General features: G+C 43.9%; 1 protein-coding gene across 36 annotated transcripts in view; it reads right to left on the bottom strand.

Annotated features, from left to right (window-relative positions):
* The window catches only part of SRGAP3 (SLIT-ROBO Rho GTPase activating protein 3), a 324,141-nt gene that overhangs the window by 242,126 nt on the left and 64,485 nt on the right, over positions 1–17,530 (bottom strand). For 2 of the 36 annotated variants that reach the window (XM_081527982.1, XM_081527988.1), the window contains exon 1: positions 2,802–3,657. The exons of the other annotated variants lie outside the window; for them this stretch is intronic. In XM_081527982.1, the coding sequence (XP_081384108.1) occupies positions 2,802–2,868 (67 nt within the window). In that variant the 5' untranslated portion in view covers positions 2,869–3,657. Of the gene's footprint in view, positions 1–2,801; positions 3,658–17,530 lie in introns of those variants that run through there. 36 annotated transcript variants of the gene reach the window in all.

The raw sequence follows: 17,530 nt of genomic DNA, 5'->3' as shown, positions 1-17,530 counted from the left end.
TGTCACAGGTATAGAATCAAAGGGATTCGAGGGTCTAATTAAGCAAGAGAAGGCATGAGTCTGAAATTTTTCACAATAGGAAAAAGAACTTTGAAAACATTCCCCTTTGTTCCAGTCAGTAAATTCTCCAAAAAGAGAAAAAGGGGACTAAGCCAACAAAGAACTCAGTATCTCTTTTAAAAATCAAAAACCCCCTCACAAAATGCACAGAGGACAAAATCCGTCAGACTAGGTGGAGTGTTTGTGCCAAACCGGCCAAATGATACCCAAGGTAATTGGCGTCAGGCATTATTTTTGATGACTGGTCAAACGCTCTTCAGAGGCCCACAACAAAGGCAAAGGAGGAAAGTAAGAGAGTAAACAATGGACTGTGACCGGAGGCAGCCAGTCCCCACCACAAAACTGCCATCTGCTACTAACATCAATCCTTCAAGGGGCAGCTTCAGGAAAACAATGTATCGGGGACGCTGGGCTTGGAAGGAAACCAACTGCCTTCACATTTCCCACCTTGTGACCTTGGGCAAGTCATTTAACATTACAAGGCCTCAGTTTCCTCATCTCTAAAACTGAGCTCTTACAAACTCGGTCTGTACTTTGTGTAGGCCAAGAGGGGCGAGGTCTGGGAGTGAGCCACGGAAACTATCGAGCCCTGAACACACATCAATAGATGATGATGATGGTGAACAAATAGAATTTTGACGGAGAAGATTCCAATTTCAGGCACAGTAGCATCCTGACCTAAATGGTGTGGATGTCAACCCTAGAGGAATAAAATGAAACTCTTTTAACCAGAATGCAAAGACATTTAGAGTTTAGAAGCGATAAGATCATTTGGACAAATTTCCTGCTGAAATGCATTACCCTGCCCTTGCTATTTAGTTGTTAAAATAAAGGCAAAAGGTAAAAAGTTGAAGAATCATTCAGAGCTACAAATGCTTAATTGATCCTCAAGCAGAGTTCACGGTCCTAGTGGTACCAATCCTTCAAAAATGAGATAAGTACATTTCCTACCAAGCCGATGCTTATAAAAACCCCAAACTGTCCCAAACTCAGCCTACCCTTCTCTCTGATGGCATTTTTCATGGGAAACTCAGTTTTTGAAGAAAAAAATAAAAATCAGTCAGATTAGTCTTACAGAACATAAACTCCCTAAGAAGTGTGCAAGCTTTTGTATTCAGCAGTTGAGAGAATTCAGATCCCTGACCAATAAAAGGGTGGATTTCTAAATTTTCAGCAAGGCTGAAACATTGTAAGTCACTGTTTTCTGCACTGAACTCAAAACTGCAGAGGAGGAGCCCAGGAAGAACAGAGTTTTCTGCTCATTTCTCCCTGGGGTCTACCGAGAGGTGACTTGCATGCTGGGTTTGACCAGAACTAAAAGGCACAAGACGGTTGGCGAGGCTGGAAAAAAACAAAGCTCTCCCCTGATGGCTGCTCTCCTCCCAAAGTTTCCCAAGCATCTAAAGCGTAGACAGCAGCTGTGATGGGTGACCTCCCAACGCTCCTGGGGAGGCCACCCGACTTCCTGGGTCACTGAGCCTTGAGCACCAGCAGCACCTAGAAGCAGGTGTGGAACCTCAGGCCACCAGAGCAACAAATAACCAATTTGCTCAATAGTCCTGGGGGGCTAGGCATCAGCACCCCCTGAAGATGTACTCTGTCCTTCCTCTTTCTACAAGAGACCACAACACACCCTATGTCACAGCAAGGAGAACCATGACCAGAAAGAAATCAGACGCCAAGAGGCCCAGGCTTCCCTTAGGGTATATCCTAAAAGAAAGGGTGAGCATGGTGGATGGTGCTTGCATGTTTTCCTTGCCAAAGCTGAGCCTAGGACTCACAAGGGTGCGAGAAGCCCCAATCTGGCCTGAATAAGGAATCTACCTGAATTTGTCTATGCAACTGTGTCTGGTTTCCTCTTTCCCCTTGCTAGTGTGGATTTAGGGAGCGGCTTCTGAGAGGAGTGTGCACCCCGTGAGTGACAGTAAAGCTGGAACAAGCAGCCAGAGGTCATCTCACCCTCCTGGCAGGCTTTCCCTGACACTACAGAAGCCAGGCAGCACCTACCAGCCGGCACACTGAACTGCTGGCTTTCAGTGAAGGCTGATGACCCTCAACACTAGTGCACGGACGGTGATGGGGGCTGCACACTGCGAGACAATACATTTTCTGCACTGAGCTCCCTCTTTATGCCTAAATGCCTGCATTAGTTTGGATCAATATGCTCCATAACAGTTAATCCATGGCAACCCAGGCCAGCCGAGAGTCACCGACAAAGAAGTGCAGCCCAGGGACGCTGCTTGCCGCAGTATATGCATGTGAATTCCAGACCAGAGAAAGGGGCAGAGGCAAAACAACGACAAAAAACAGAAAGGAGAAAGAGGAAAAAAAAAAAAAAAAGCAGATCATAAAAAACATACATCATATTATGGGGCTTTTTGCATGGCGGGGAGAGGAGGTAGTGACTGTCTTTGGCAGTGACTGCCAAAATGGCCTGAGAGTAACATGTCACAGCCGAGATGATGGAGTATCTGAGACACTCCTAAAGCCGGGTGTAGGATCCTCCTCGCACACCTGCAATGCAGTGATCGCCGCCCGTTCTACAATCCATACTCCCAGCGCCAGCGCTCTCTGCAGTCGAAACCAGTCCGGACTTGTGCAGCTGCCACTGTTCCTCCTCACAATAAGATTATTGATGCATAACAACATTTCATGATGGCAGGGAGGAAAAGGGGGAAAAAAAAGCCAAAGCAAGAGAAGGAAAGGGGAGGGGAGGCATGACTCCCCAGCCCGAATCTCACCTTTTATTTGGGCTTCATATTCGGCAATGATCTCTTTGTCTTTCTTGAACTTAGTTTGAGATGACATCTTCCAATGTGGCCAAAGGCACTGACAGGCTGTTGGATTTATTGCTCCTTTTCTTCCCAAGTCCTCGCTCCAACCCAGTAATCACACAGCTCTGGTCGATTTCACAGGTGTAGGGGGCTAATCTCTTTCACTCAGCTGCAGAGCTAGCGGAAAAATCCCTCTCGTTCTCAGAGGAAATTTCTCTTTACTTGGCGAGAAAAATGTCTCAAGTAGCTTGGTCTCGTCAACTCCTCTTGCAGAAGCACCACCACCCTAGGAGCACGGTAACCTGCCCAACATTTTCAAGATTTTTCTTCCAAAACAATAATAACCAAGAGCACTCACTCTCACACACTCTCTCTCTCTCTCTCTCTCTCTCTCACACACACACACACACACACACACACAGACCCACACTCACGCGTGCACTGGCGCACTCATCCAACCATGCACACATGCAGTCGTGATGCACACTCACACACCCTCACACCCGCTCACCCTCTCACACACACTCACACACACACACATCCACAAGAGGCGCGGCGCCTCCTTGGTCCTGCAGTCAGCCTCCGGCTGGTTTTCCAAGGCTCTGTTAAAGAGATGGTCAGGTTGCCAAAGGGCCGGTCATCTCGCATCCTCCCTCCCTTCGGCGCCTCTGGTCCGATATACAGTGAGGCTCAAAGCCAGGAGAGCGAGGTGGAAGTTCTCCTGCTGCAAGGCTTAAGCTCCGGTGAACGGGAGGCTGGACTGCACGCCCCGCAGGGCTGGCCGAACGCTCCCCACCGCTCTCGTCACCAAGCTCCACCTCCCGGATTTTATAACAACTGACACATTGTAGCCTACAGGAGAGCAGAACTCACTGCAAGCAAAAAGAGGAAGAAAGGCTCACAAAAGGGAAGGAGGCAGGAAAAAGAACTGGGCTGGGGAGGCCTGAGAGGCCCCTGCAGACTCCTACCATTGGCAGTTGGGCTAGGAATTCTTCCTCCAAAAACTCCAAAAGGTCCACCTTTTCTTTGCAACATGCAATTTAATTCAATTTCTCAAGCAACGGCTATATGACAGTTTGTCACTCTGCTGGATTGTCTAGCGGAGGAGAGGGGCTGATCCCTGTAGGCAACCTCATTAATATTTGTGGAGCATTATGGGGCGGCAGGGACAATGCCAAGTGTCTCAGACATGCTGCTTTGCAAAGCCATTGGGAGCAGGCTTGCTGGAAACCCAGCCACCTCAGGACATGGGTTTAGCAGGACGCAGGGCAAATCAATAACTCATTGAGCCTCAGTTTCCTCGCCAGTAAAATGGTCCTCTTTGGAGGATTTTTTCATTCTTTCTTTCAACATGTATTTCAGTTTAATATAGGTCGGGCATCGTTTGGGTATGGGGACATGGCAATGATGATCAAACTAGGCAAAAAAAAATATTCCCCACTTATGGAGCTCCACCGTTTCCACATCACCCAACTCTGGGAAGTCAGCACTAGTCATGGTAATAATCTCAGTAAAATCAGCCCCAAGCAGAACTCAGAATGCATTGTGAATGGTGCCTTCTGGAATTGTGCAAGGCAAGAGGCCCTAGGAGGGGAAGATGAAAGATAAACAAAGTGAGAAATTTATATATGATAGAAGGTGATAAGTGCTGTGAGGAAAAAAAATTGCAGGGTAGGGGCCTTCAGCAATGAGGGAGCTCTTGGGGGCTCAAGTAAGATGGTGAAGCTAAGCTTAGCATGGAGCATGGTAATAAGCACTCAGTAAACAAGAGCAATTATTATCACCCAGAACACCCCTCAACAAACCCACAACATAGTGCATATGAAGGAACAGGCACAGATATGGGAGGTGACTTGCCCAAAGTCACCAGCATTCACTCCTGTGCTGTATGACCCCAGATTCTGTCCATGCAAATGTGCAAAGGTTGCTGCATTCTACTGGAGATTAAAACCGTTTCACACGCACTCAAGGCAGAATAAGATCTGTTTTGTAAAAATGAAATCAAGCACTACAGGGTTCTGCCCCTGGAATTTCACATGTTAAGATAGTCATTAAAATGTTCAGTTCAGTCGCTCAGTTGTGTCCGACTCTTTGCAATCCCATGGACTGCACACAGCACGCCAGGCTTCCCTGTCCATCACCAACCCCCAGAGCTTACTCAGACTCACGTCCATAGAGTCGGTGATGCCATCCAACCATCTCATCCTCTGTCGTCCCTTTCTCCTCCCGCCTTCAATCTTTCCCAGCATCACAGTCTTTTCCAGTGAGTCAATTCTTCCCATAAGGTGGCCAAAGTATTGGAGCTTCAGCTTTAGCATCAGTCCTTCCAGTAAATATTCAGGACTGATTTCCTTTAGGATGGACTGCTTTGATCCCCTTGCAGTCCAAGGGACTCTCAACAAGGGGAGGTCAAGGAGGAGGAAGAGGCAGAGGTGGCAGAGGTGGTAGAGGTGGTGGTTTTAGAGGTGGAAGAGGAGGTGGAGGTTTCAGAGGAGGAAGAGGGGGTGGTGGTTTCAGAGGACGAGGACATTAAGTGTAACAGTTGACAGAAACTTCACCAGTTGACTTCTGCATTAACCTCATAATCTACTTCAGTGGATCAGAAACTTGTTTCTTGAGTAAATTTTGAAGAACTGGTCATTTTAGGACAGTGGAACTAAAATGTAAACGTCATGCAAAAATGAGTGCGGCAGAACAGGCAACTTTGCTTCAAAAGAGTATGAATAACTGTTTTTAACATTTTGTACAAAGTTTGGAACTTTGTGGGTGTTTAACAAAGGGACAGCTTTTATTTGGAGCATATTTGAATTTTGTAAATAAAGTGTTTTATTTCTTTAAGTAAAAAAAAAAAAAAAAAACACCACAGTTCAAAAGCATCAGGTATTCAGTGCTCAGCTTTCTTTATGGTCCAGCTCTCACACCCATACATGACTACTGGAAAAACCATAGTTCTGACTAGATGGACCTTTTTCAGCAAAGTAATGTCTCTGCTTTTTAATAACATGCATTGTCCCCCAAATTTGGTACTTTCACAAACTTCTCAAAATAATATTCGATTTGCCTTTTACTGAGTGCAAAATGAATGATTTTATTTGGGTTCAGAAATGAATAGGTTATCCATGCTAGTCCATTGAGGCTTCCTATACAGAATGGTGGTTACAGTGAGTCTCCCCAGGTCAGCATGGGGAGGGGAAGGGCATTCCTATGGTACAAACAGTATGAGCATGGTTGGGAACACACGAGATCTGCTTGGAGAAAGCAAGAGAGAAGTCCAGCTGGTGAATCACGGGGTTTACTATAGCTTCGTACCCAGAGACAAGAGATTACAGGGTTCACGAGTAGATGCCACTGGCCCACAGTCATTGCTGTCACCCCCTGCCTTTCCCTTCCCATAGCACACTCAGGCCGTCTACAGCAACCCCCGCTTCAGACCATTTTAAAACAGTGAATGCCACACTTGTTACCTGAGACAGATGTGCTCTGAGATTAGCACCCCTGCCTCAAGCCTAGACTCTCAAAGGAAAATGGGAGTTATTAACATGCATTTTGGGATGTGAGAAACTGGATTCCCTGCCTGCCTCTGTGGTTCCAGCTTACGGGGGCCTTAGGTAGCTTCTGTGTCTTCACTGAGTCTCAGTTTCCTCATTTGTAAAATGATGGGGATCTCACTCTTTGCACAGGATCCAATAGGAAATTTCAAGTGCCTGGAACACAGCAGAGGTCCATGGAGTATTACTTTTTAGCATCCAACCATTCTGGGTCTAGAACCAGAGGTGGGGCTCCACAGATGCCTGAGATGGGTGCAGGAAGAGAGGAAGAAGAAAAGGGTTGTGCCCCCTGAGAATACATCAACATATACCATGAATCCACAGTACCCAGAATCTTCCTTCCCCAAGAAGAGGTGGTGTGACCTGGGCAGGCCCCTGGCACAATGCCCTTGCTCTTTTCCTTCCAATCCTCTGCACAGTTCACCCCAGTCTCCCAGCTGCCCTCTGTGACCACATGAAGGGACCATTCCCTTCCATGTGACCTCTTCTTCCTCGCTTATGAGAACCAACTGTCATTCCTGGTGATTATCCTTCACATGGAATTAACGGAAACCAGATTGCTGCAAAAATAAAATGTCGTAGGTGGCAGGGTCAGGGGCTCTGCCACGTGATTTGATCTGTGCCACCCCTCCTCCAAGGATGGAAATACCTCTTGAAGGGTATATTTCACTTTCCTCAGGCTCATTTCCTGGATTCTTTTAGATATTCCTGAATTATACTAATGTTTAATATTTATCGAGCCCTCATTCCATACAGTCACTGGGTCAAGCATTCTACAGAAATGTTATCAATGACATAGATTTTATCAGTGGGTCCGGGGCTATAATCATCCTTGTTTCACAGATGGACAAACAGGGGGGACAGAGCAGTGCAGCAACTTGTCCAAGATCACACAACTAGCTAATAACTGAATCACTTGCAAGCCCACATCTGGCCACATCGGAGCCCAAGGACTCAACCAGTAGACTATTATATCCCAGAACAATAAGCATAGGAATAATTGCTGTCAAGTAGTGACATTCTTCTTCAATCAATACTGTGTTCAATCTGAAGTTTGCCATTAAAAAAAAAATGTAGAGTTTAAAATATAAGGAAAACATGTCACAAACGGCCATTGATGAGGCTTAAATTACAATTACAGCTGAATAACACAAAACCCACTAAACTAATTTCTTTTCCTGGTAAGGGAAAAAAAAGACTCTACTTGGAGGAAGAATGACCAGAATAACTTTCGGTTTAAGGCATTTTTATTTTTCTGGTCAAATATGAAACACTCCCAAAATGACTAATAAGAGTTGATATCTTTTGCGACATTCTCCAATGCTACCAACTAACGCACCCTTGGCTGACTTGGTGAATAATTCTGCCCTTCAATCTCTGCTCTGGAAAATGAAAGCAACAACAGAACTCAGCTAGTTAGTGCCAGAATTGGATACAATTAATAGTGATGATGACAACATGTCTTGTGTGTATATACTGCTTTATATTTTAGAAAGCCTTTTCATATCGTTTCTCTTATTTGGTCCTCACAATAACCCCGGGGTAGGGTGGGGGGGCAAGTGCAGCTGTTTTTAATCCCTGTTTCATTGATATGAGTAGATAAGTGGCAGTTTTAATGGAAGAATTATTTTATAACCTCAAGTATAATAACATTCCTGTGTCACAAGACCCATAAGCCATAAAAGCCTGACAGATTCAACTACAAAGCAATTTTTTCAAAATCCTGCCTGGCCAAAACTATCATAAACAAAGTCAAAGACAAACTGCAAACTGAGAAACAATCATTCCGATACCTATCATAGACCAAGGACTCATTTCCCTAATATACAATTCAACCAAATATTTGTACATGAATGTTCCAGCAGCACTGTTCACCACAGCCAAGAGGTGAAAATAATCCAAATGTCCACCGACAGATGAATGGATAAATAAAATATGTTTTTTTTCCATATGATGGAATATCATTCAGCTATAAAAAGGAATGAAACACTGATGATGCTACAATATGGATGGCTCTTTGACACATTATGCTAAGTGAAAGAAGGCAGACACAAAAGGTCATATATTGTATTAGTCCATTTATATGAGATATCCAGAATAAATAAACCCATAGAGATAGAAAGCAGATTAATGGTTTCCAAGGACTGAGGGAAATGGGGAATGGGGAGCAACTGCTTAACAGATCCAATTTGGTGATGATGAAAATTCTTTGGGACTAGGTAGAAGTGATGGTTGCACAACACTATAAATGTACTAAATGCCACCGAATTGCACACTTGAAAACGGTTAATTTTATATTCTGTGTATTTCAGTTCAGTAAAAAACAAAGCTACCAAAAGAAGTTCTTTCAAATCTATGAGAAAAACACCAACAGTCTGTTAGAAAAATCAAAATGAAATGCTAATCCACCTCATTCACAATGAAATCAGGCATGGCTGGGTCCAGGGGCTCTAGCAATTTTAAGAGGACATATCTTACTCCAGCTCTCCATTCTGTTTTCCTGTATGGTGGGAGGCTCTCCCCGTAAGACGGCAAAGGTGGCCCCCACCAATCTTATATCTCCAAGTTCGGCAATTCTGACAAGGAAGGCAAAGTCCTTCCCAGGAATTCCAGCAAAAGCACCAGGAACAGTCGACTGGGCCAAGCTGGGGCACACGGCAATCCTTGCAACTAACTCTATGGCCAGAGGGATAAAACATTCTGCTTAGTCAGGAATGGATTGTGGGCCTCCCCTGCAGTTGTAGGATGGGTCAGATTCGAACAATCCACATGACCCAAGAGATTCCCCAAAAAGGATCAGGGTGCTGTTCCAGAAGAAGGAAGAGAGGATACCAGATGAGCAATCAACATGTGTCTACCATGAAAAGGACATGGGAAAGAAGAAAGGGGGATTCACAGAAAAGATTCATGGAAAATGTGATAAAGCTGCTTGGAATTATCTGGCTTTGTTGTTTATAAGGCATGGTCTTGTCCATAATCTTGATCCTCACACAGTGAAAGTAATTTCACTGCCATTTTACAGATGAGGGAATGAAGGGAGAGGGAGGCTGAATGACTTCCCCAACCTCTCATGGCTAATAAATGAGAGCCAAGCAAGAAACCAGGACACCTGACCCCACATCTGATGTTCTCTCCCCATCCATGTAGGTGCCACACTCTACTAAGAGACAATGAGATACACGCTGGAACCCTCAGGCCTTGGACACATGCCCACTTGGCTCTGTTAAGAAAAGGACACAAATCAGTCTCTTAGCAATCAGGACCTGTCACTAAGTCTGAGGAGGGCCGCTAGGTGATGCTACAGAAGTCCTCTGGATATTTAAGCAGAGCACTTCCTGATATGCAGCCCAGATGTCCTCTTGTCCTTCCAAAGGCAAGGCAATCACAGGGACAGTGATTCACAGCTAGGTCTCAGAATCCTAACTCTGGAAAAACAGAAAGAAGGACTTGAAAACCCCTGAACCCTTGACCCCACTGCCAGCAGAGTTTGCTCACTTCCAAGGATAGTAATACATTTGGTCCACAGCCTCCATGGGTTTCAGGGAACATTTATTCCACCTAGAGACACCTTAGTTCAATGAACACTTGGGCCATTCTCCCCATCTCTCACACACTCTTCCCTGGAGGATGAAAAAGTAATTTAGCAGATTGGTGAATATGGAAGGCGAGACTGAGTTCACCCCCTTAATCTTCTCTTTTCAGGTCGGCCTGCTTATAGGAAGGACCAGCCTTACAGAAGGAGCAGGGCTAGCCCTGTCCCTGTAATATGCCTATGATGGCTGAGATCAGCTAGAAGAGTCAGTTCAGGAATAATGAGTTAATTCATCATTTTGGACATGCACCTAATCCATGTCCTCCACTGTAGTTTTATAATGAACAAAGCTTACAATTTAAGAACCAGAATAACAAGAAGTTGTTGGAGCTGGGTTGGAAGCCTGGTTCTGCCACCTACTAGCTGTGTGACCATGGGCAAGCTGATGGCTGGCACCTAGGGAATCACGTATGTGCTTGTTATATAAATAATAAGATCTCCCTGTGTTTCTCCTTTATCTATTGATACTTCTCAATGGGTTCCAACCTTGAAAGGGGAAGAATAGGGCTTGATATACTGACCCTATGGAAGTCCAACAGTAGAGTACTTAAACCTTTTAAAGGTTTTTAATTCTAAGGTATGGGGCAAATCACAGCAATGCATAGCCACCGGTGCTTGGTCAGGTAGCCCAGAGTCTTAGTTTGTTCAGGCTGCTATAAAAAAAAAACACCACAGACACTTCTCATAGTTCTGGAGACTGGAACTTTCAGACAGGGGCGCTAGTATGATCAAGTGAGGGCCCCCTTCCAACTCAGACTTCTCGTGCATCCTCACTAGGGAGCAGGAACTAGGGCGCTCTCTCAGGTCTCTAACACAAGGGCACTAAACCCATTCCCAAGGGCCTCACCCTCACGACCTCATCACCTCCTAAAGCTCCATCTCCTAATAACATCACATTTGGTGTTAGGATTCCAACATGTGAATTTTCAGGAGACACAAACATTCAGACCATAGTACCAATCTACAAGGACTCAGGTCAGAGGTAATGATCAGTGTAGGTTGGAGCCTGAGCTCAAAGTGGAGCCTGAAGGAGATGATCCCTGAAAGAGACAAGGGCCATGGTGTGAAGAGCCTTCTAAGCCATGTTAACAAGTAAGAGTTTAGCTGAGGTTCAGTCGGGAGCCTCTTAAGGGAAGTGACCTCTTCAGATTTGCCGTTCAGAAAAGGTGATTCCAGTGACAATGTAGAAACTGGGCTAGACGAGGCAAGACAAGAGACTAGAAAGCAGAGAGGTTGTTACCATCATCCAGGAGAGCTATAAAGGTGGTTAGACAAGATAATGCCACATACTATGGTGCTGTGAAGACTAGGTTCATCACAAATGTTGCCTCACTCTATCCTTGTATCAGTAACAGCATACAGTGGGTACTATTATTGTCCCCAGATGAGGAAATTACCTCTGGTAGAGCTACCTTTCTGGGGTAGCTGCCTACCTTAGCCCCTCATGGCAAGACCCAGCTTCTTTCACCTGAACAGCTTTAATAGCCTCCTTCCTGGTCCCTTTGCCTCCAGCATTGCCTTCTTAATAACCCATGATCAACCCAAAAGCCAGAGTAACCTTTGAAAAAATAAATCAGATCCTGATGCTTCCCTTTAAAGAAGTCTCCCACCACACTCTTCCCCATGACCCAAGCAACTGGGCCTCAGCTTTGCCCCTGACCCCATTTCACACTGCTCTTCCTCTGGTTCCCTACTCCAAGCCACAGCAGCTTTCCTACACTTCTAGAATGCTCCAAGGATTTGCTGTTCACCCCAGCTCCCTCCAGGATCTTGGCCCATGTGTCAAGGCAAACAGGGGCTCAGTGAGCACTTCAGTAATTCTCAGAGAAGCCCACCCAGACCACCCTACTCGAAAGGCAACTCTAGCCCATTCCCCTGTTTTGTTTTCTTCATAGTACCACTATGTCCAACATTACCTTATTTACCTATATGACTATTCACTTAATGACCCTCCACACCCCACCCACTTTATTATGCTTGGATGGCATCACCGACTCGATGGACATGAGTTTGAGTAAGCTCCAGGAGTTGGTGGTGGACAGGGAAGCCTGGAGTGTTGCAGTCCATGGGGTCACAAAGAGTCGGACACGACTGAGCGACTGAACTGAACGGAACTGATGGACCTCTCTGCCATGACAGAAATGTTCTTTACCTGCACTGTCCAATACAATGACCATTAGCCTGTGAGCACTTGAAATGCACACCTGTGGTTACATAACTGAATTTTCAATTGGATTTTGTTTTAATGAGTTTGCATTTAAATTTTGCGGTTATTGTATATTGTTCTAAAATATAGGCTCTAAGAAGGCAGGGACCATGTCTGTCACCATATCCCCTGTGCCTAAACAGTACCAAACTTCTAGTAGATGCTCAATAAAAAAAATCCTTGAGTGAGCAGACAAAGATATGAACAAGTGAACAACGAAATCCCTTCTGACCTCCTCTTGACTCTGCTCTCCCCCTCTCACTAGAGGCCCTGAGGCCTCCCTCCACCCAGCCCAGGAGGGGGACTTCTCTGCTGCAGTGACCTCAGGGATTTGGCAGAAACACCAGGTGCCAGGGCAGCAGAGTCAATTACTCCCTCCACTGCACTCCATTTGGAGCCGAACTCCCCCTGTGAGGAGGTGGGATGGTAATGATGCTTAACCAAGCCCCAATAAATACTGCAGCTGTTTCCTATACAGCCATTTGGGCTTTACGGAATGTGGAAGTGGCTCGGCCTATAAATTCATGTGAATCGCTTTATTTGTCTATTCCTCCTCCTCCTCCCTTGTCTAATGTTGGAAGGCACTGGGAGGGAGAACCAAGTCAGTGTCAGGTCAAGAGGCTGAATTTAATTAAAGTCTTATTCAGACCCAATCTCTTTTAGGAAATGAAATCAGCATTGGGCTGAATAATATATTTTTTGCAAGTTAGGATCCCTCCTGGGCTCCATTTAGGCAGAAAGATAATTCAGAACAGACATTCAGTCTGATCTTATTTCTGCAGAGCGAGGATTAGGACATCTACATGATCCCCTGACAATAAGACAAAGTTATACTTCCCCCTGTAATAGCCCCAAATGATGACTGAGAAAGATATGGCTTCCAAGGTCTCTGGAAAGCACCACTTCACCTTGTTAACTGTGCCCAGGGTAGGATGGGAAAGGAGAAGACACAGATGCCTTGAGATAGTGCCGAACATGAGTCAGAGAACAGACAATGACTTAAGAGACAAGATAACTGAGAAGAACTGAGCAAACATGGCTCAAGTTGAACTTCCCGGAGACTCCATGTCATTTACGGTCAGTAGATGCTTTCAAGGATCTGGTTATTAGGGGTGTGAATAAAAAGAAAAAAACACTCTTGGGCCTGCTCTAAAAAGCTGATGTGGAGGGACAACAGAATGTGAGACTACAGTATACTTCAAGGCACATCTCTGAAAACTGCCAGTCCCATGATCTGAGATGCTTCAGGAAATAAGCTGTATTTTCTCCGAGGTTTATGAACTGTCCTTAACCTGGAGAAGACTCTGTGTTATAGTAGGGGACGGGGGACATAGCCTTATATGCAGTCTGGACAATAACCAGGCCCTAGAGTATCAGATGCCTAAGAAATTATAATAATAGTTACCATTATAATATAATAATAAATTATAAGAAATTATAATAATTTAAATATAATTTAAAAATAATAATAATAGGAAGCCCCAACAAGGCGCCAGCCTCTGTGCAAAGCTATTAAGTTGGTGCAAACATAATCGCTGTTTTGGACCATGAATTTTAAATCATAATAACTAAGCTCAAACACATCTTTATTAATCAAATAGAAACCAATACAAACAACAGATTTTTGCCAACAAGAAGTAAGTTTGTTTGTTCCTGTAGCATAAAAACCCATGCTTCCAGATTCAGTGAACTCCTGGAAAGCACTTTCTATCTCCTGCTGGTTGTGGAAGCGTTTTCCCTTCAAAAAGTTGTTGAGATGCTTAAAGAATTGGTAGTCGGTTGGCGAGAGGTCAGATGAATATGGCGGGTGAGGTAAAACTTCACAGCCAACTCATTTCACTTTTAAAGTGTTGGCTGTGCGACATGTGGTCAGGTGTTGTTGTGGAGAAGACTTGGGCCCATTCTGTTGAACAATTCAATGCATCAATTTGCTGAGCATACTTTTCAGATGTAATGGTTTTGCCAGGATTCAGAAAGCTGTAGTGGGTCAGAGGAGCAACAGATCACCAGTGACCATGACCTTTTTTGGTACAAGTTTGGCTTTGGGAAGTGCTTTGGAGCTTCTTCTCGGTCCAGCTACTGAGCTGGTTGTCACTGGCCAGCATTTAAAATCCATTTTTCGTCACGTGACACAATCTGATTGAGAAATGGTTTGTTATTGTTATGAAGAATAATAAAGACGCCAGTTCGAAATGATGATTTTTTTGATTTTCAGGCAGCTCATGAGGCACCTAGTTAATGAGCTTTTTCACCTTTCCAATTTGCTTCAAATGCTGAATGACCATTCATCAATGTTGAGTTCTTCAGCAACTTCTCACATAGTTCTAAGAGGATCAACTTCAATGATCCTCTCAATTGGTCACTGTCACCCTCCAATGACCAGCCACTGTGCTCCTCATCTTCAAGGCTCTTGTCTCCTTTGCAAAACTTCTTGAACCACCACTGCACTATACGTTTGTTAGTAGATCCTGGGCCAAATGCATTATTGAAATTGCAAGTTGTCTCTGCTGCTTTATGACCCATTTTAAATTCAAATAAGAAAATCGCTTGAATTTGCTTTTTGTCTAACATCATTTCCATAGTCTAAAATAAATATAAAATACACAGCATGAGATAAACCATTAGCAAAAAAACACAAAGAAAGAAATGCACATTAAAATTATGTATACCATAACCACATTTATTTAAGACTGTATTCTGATATAAAACGGCAAAGTTCAACAATGCAAAACCTCAACTACCTTTTCACCAACCTAATACTTTCCACAGTGAATTATCATAGTAACTCTCCGGGAACTATAGATATTCCCATTTTATAGTGTAGAAAGGAGTATGATTCAGAGAAGTCAAGTCATCCAGCTTATTGGAGAGGCTCACGTGGAAAGAAAAGAGGGTGATGTCTGACTGACAGGCAGCAAAGAACTGAGGCCCTCAGTCCAACAACCTGTAAGGAACTGAATCCTACCAACAAGCACATAAGCTTAGAAGCAGATCTGCTATGAACTGAGCTGTGTTCCCTGAAAATCCATATGCTGAAGCCCTAACCCCCAAAGAGATGGGACCTTTGAGAGGTAATTAATCAGGTTTAGATGAGCTCAATTGTGTAGGGTCCTCATGAAGGGACTAGTGTCCTTATAAGAATAGACCAGAGATCTTGCTCTATCCCCCTCCACTACATGAAGACAAAGCAAGAATGTGGCTGTCTGCAAGACAGGAAGAGAGCTCTCACCAGAGCCCACCATGCTGGCACCCTGATCTCAGACTTCCAGCCTCTGGAACTGTGAAGACATAAATGTTTGTTGTTTAAGCCACCTAGTCTGTGGTACTTTGTTATGGTAGCCCAGGTTGACTTGTAAAAGTCCCTTCCCCAGTTAAGTCTGAGACCTCAGCACCAACTGACACCTTAATTGTAGCCTCGTGACAGACCCTGAAGCAAAGGACCCAGGGAAACCAAACCTCAATTCTTGAAACTGTGAGATAAGAAATGTGTGTATTTATGTCACATTTTGGGGGGTAATTTGTTACTTACCTAGAGATAGCTCATACAGTCACACAACCCATAAGTGCCTTATCTCTGACTCTAAATCAAACCAACCCATTCCCAAAACCCACCCACACTGCCTTCCATGTTTTCTTCCATCACTTTCCCCAGAAGTGTCAACATAGGCAACTATCACTCTGAAACAGACTGACACTGACCCCTTTCCTAATGCCCTATCCACCAGGCATAAAAACAGGACCATATGCACTCCAGGAGGCAATACCAACAGTGGAAAGCCAGCTGAATCTGGAGTTAGGTGATTTCAACTGGAATTACAACATTGCCAGCACACATCAACTCTGTGACCTAAGTTACCTCCCCAATCTGAGTCCTCACAAGCCATCTCCTGAAAGATGTTTTCTTGTGAGATGACTATAAAGCCTTTATATGGAAGGATATTCTCAGGACAGCTGTAGATAAGGTCTCTTGCCCTTTCAGCTTAACAAATAACATCTCAAGACAAAAAAGATATAATGGGAATTTTGCCAGGTAAAGTCAGGACTGCCAGTCTGGAGGCTCTCAGTAGACACGGTATTCATTAGCAGAACTGGTTCATGAGGCAAGATGGAGGATTATTGTTCAACCATAAGCAAGGGCCCAGACAGTGTCCCCAACAGAGCCACATAGCTACTTTGCCTTCAAGATGTCTCTCTCCTCTTCCAGTTGGCATGTCTGTGTCTGACCACCAAGACTTCTGAAGACCAACTTTTATTTGGGAACCACAAGTGTCAGCCCTCTGTATCATTTGCCTAGATAGAATTGTTATTCACCAGTTCTGTACCAGATGAGGTTTGTTTGTAAATCTTCCCAAGTACAACTGGAATCATTCCACCCAAATACATTTCCAGCATCATCATTGCTAAATGGTGATGAGAGCCAGTAAAGGAAGCTGCCCACAAATGTGGTCAAGTTGGGAAGTAGTTATTCCAAGAGATGGCAAAAGCCAAAACAGGCCACACTTAGCTTCTTTACGGCACTTACAGACCATACTGATTTTTCTTAGTCTGGATAAGTTAACTCATTACCTATCATGACATAGTAATGCTTCTGATAAACTGTCCCATGAAAAGGTAGACTGTAAAAATGCGAGCACATCTAAGAAAGAAAGGAAAGAAAAACATTCTGAGGAAATGACTCTCAAATACTCATGTATCAGAGACACCTGGAAGGCTTCTTTAAACACACTTCTGGGCTTCAACTATAAAGTTTCCAACTCTGAAGGTCTGGGATGAAGCTGGTAATTCTGCATTTCTAACAAGTTTCCTAATGTTGTTAGTCTGGAGACCAGACTTCGAAAACAACTGTCATAAGAAAATATGCTAAGATTCAGACGTTTTCTATGGGGAATGGATCTAAGAACAATAATTTTTAATGCTGCCTAGTATAATTCTATATTTTCAAATGTTGATAATAAGGATATACTTTTCACATCCGGAAAGATACATTAGTATCAAAGAAAGGGGAAAAGTTGATTTTCAAAATATATGTGTATTAAAAGAGTCAATCCTCTATGCTTCCTTTCATATAAAATTCAAAAACAGGCAAAACTAATCCATGATGATAAAAATCATTGTCTTGGCAATGATTTTCTGGATATGACACCAAAAGCACAATCAACAAAGTGAAAAATAAAGGAGAGGCCTAAAACTGCTTCTGCACAACAAAGGAAACCATCAACAAAATGCAAAGGCAACCAAAAGAATGGGCGAAAATATTTACAAATCATCTCTCTGATAGGGGTTAATATCCAAAATATATGAAGAACTCATACAACTCAATAGCAAAACAACAAATAACCCAATTAAAAAT

Source organism: Giraffa tippelskirchi, chromosome 9, assembly GCF_054371585.1.
Source record: "Giraffa tippelskirchi isolate mGirTip1 chromosome 9, T2T-mGirTip1v1.2.pri, whole genome shotgun sequence".
Lineage (NCBI taxonomy): Eukaryota > Metazoa > Chordata > Mammalia > Artiodactyla > Giraffidae > Giraffa > Giraffa tippelskirchi.
Note: the sequence above shows the minus strand (reverse complement) of the source record. Positions and strands in the feature narration are given on the sequence as shown.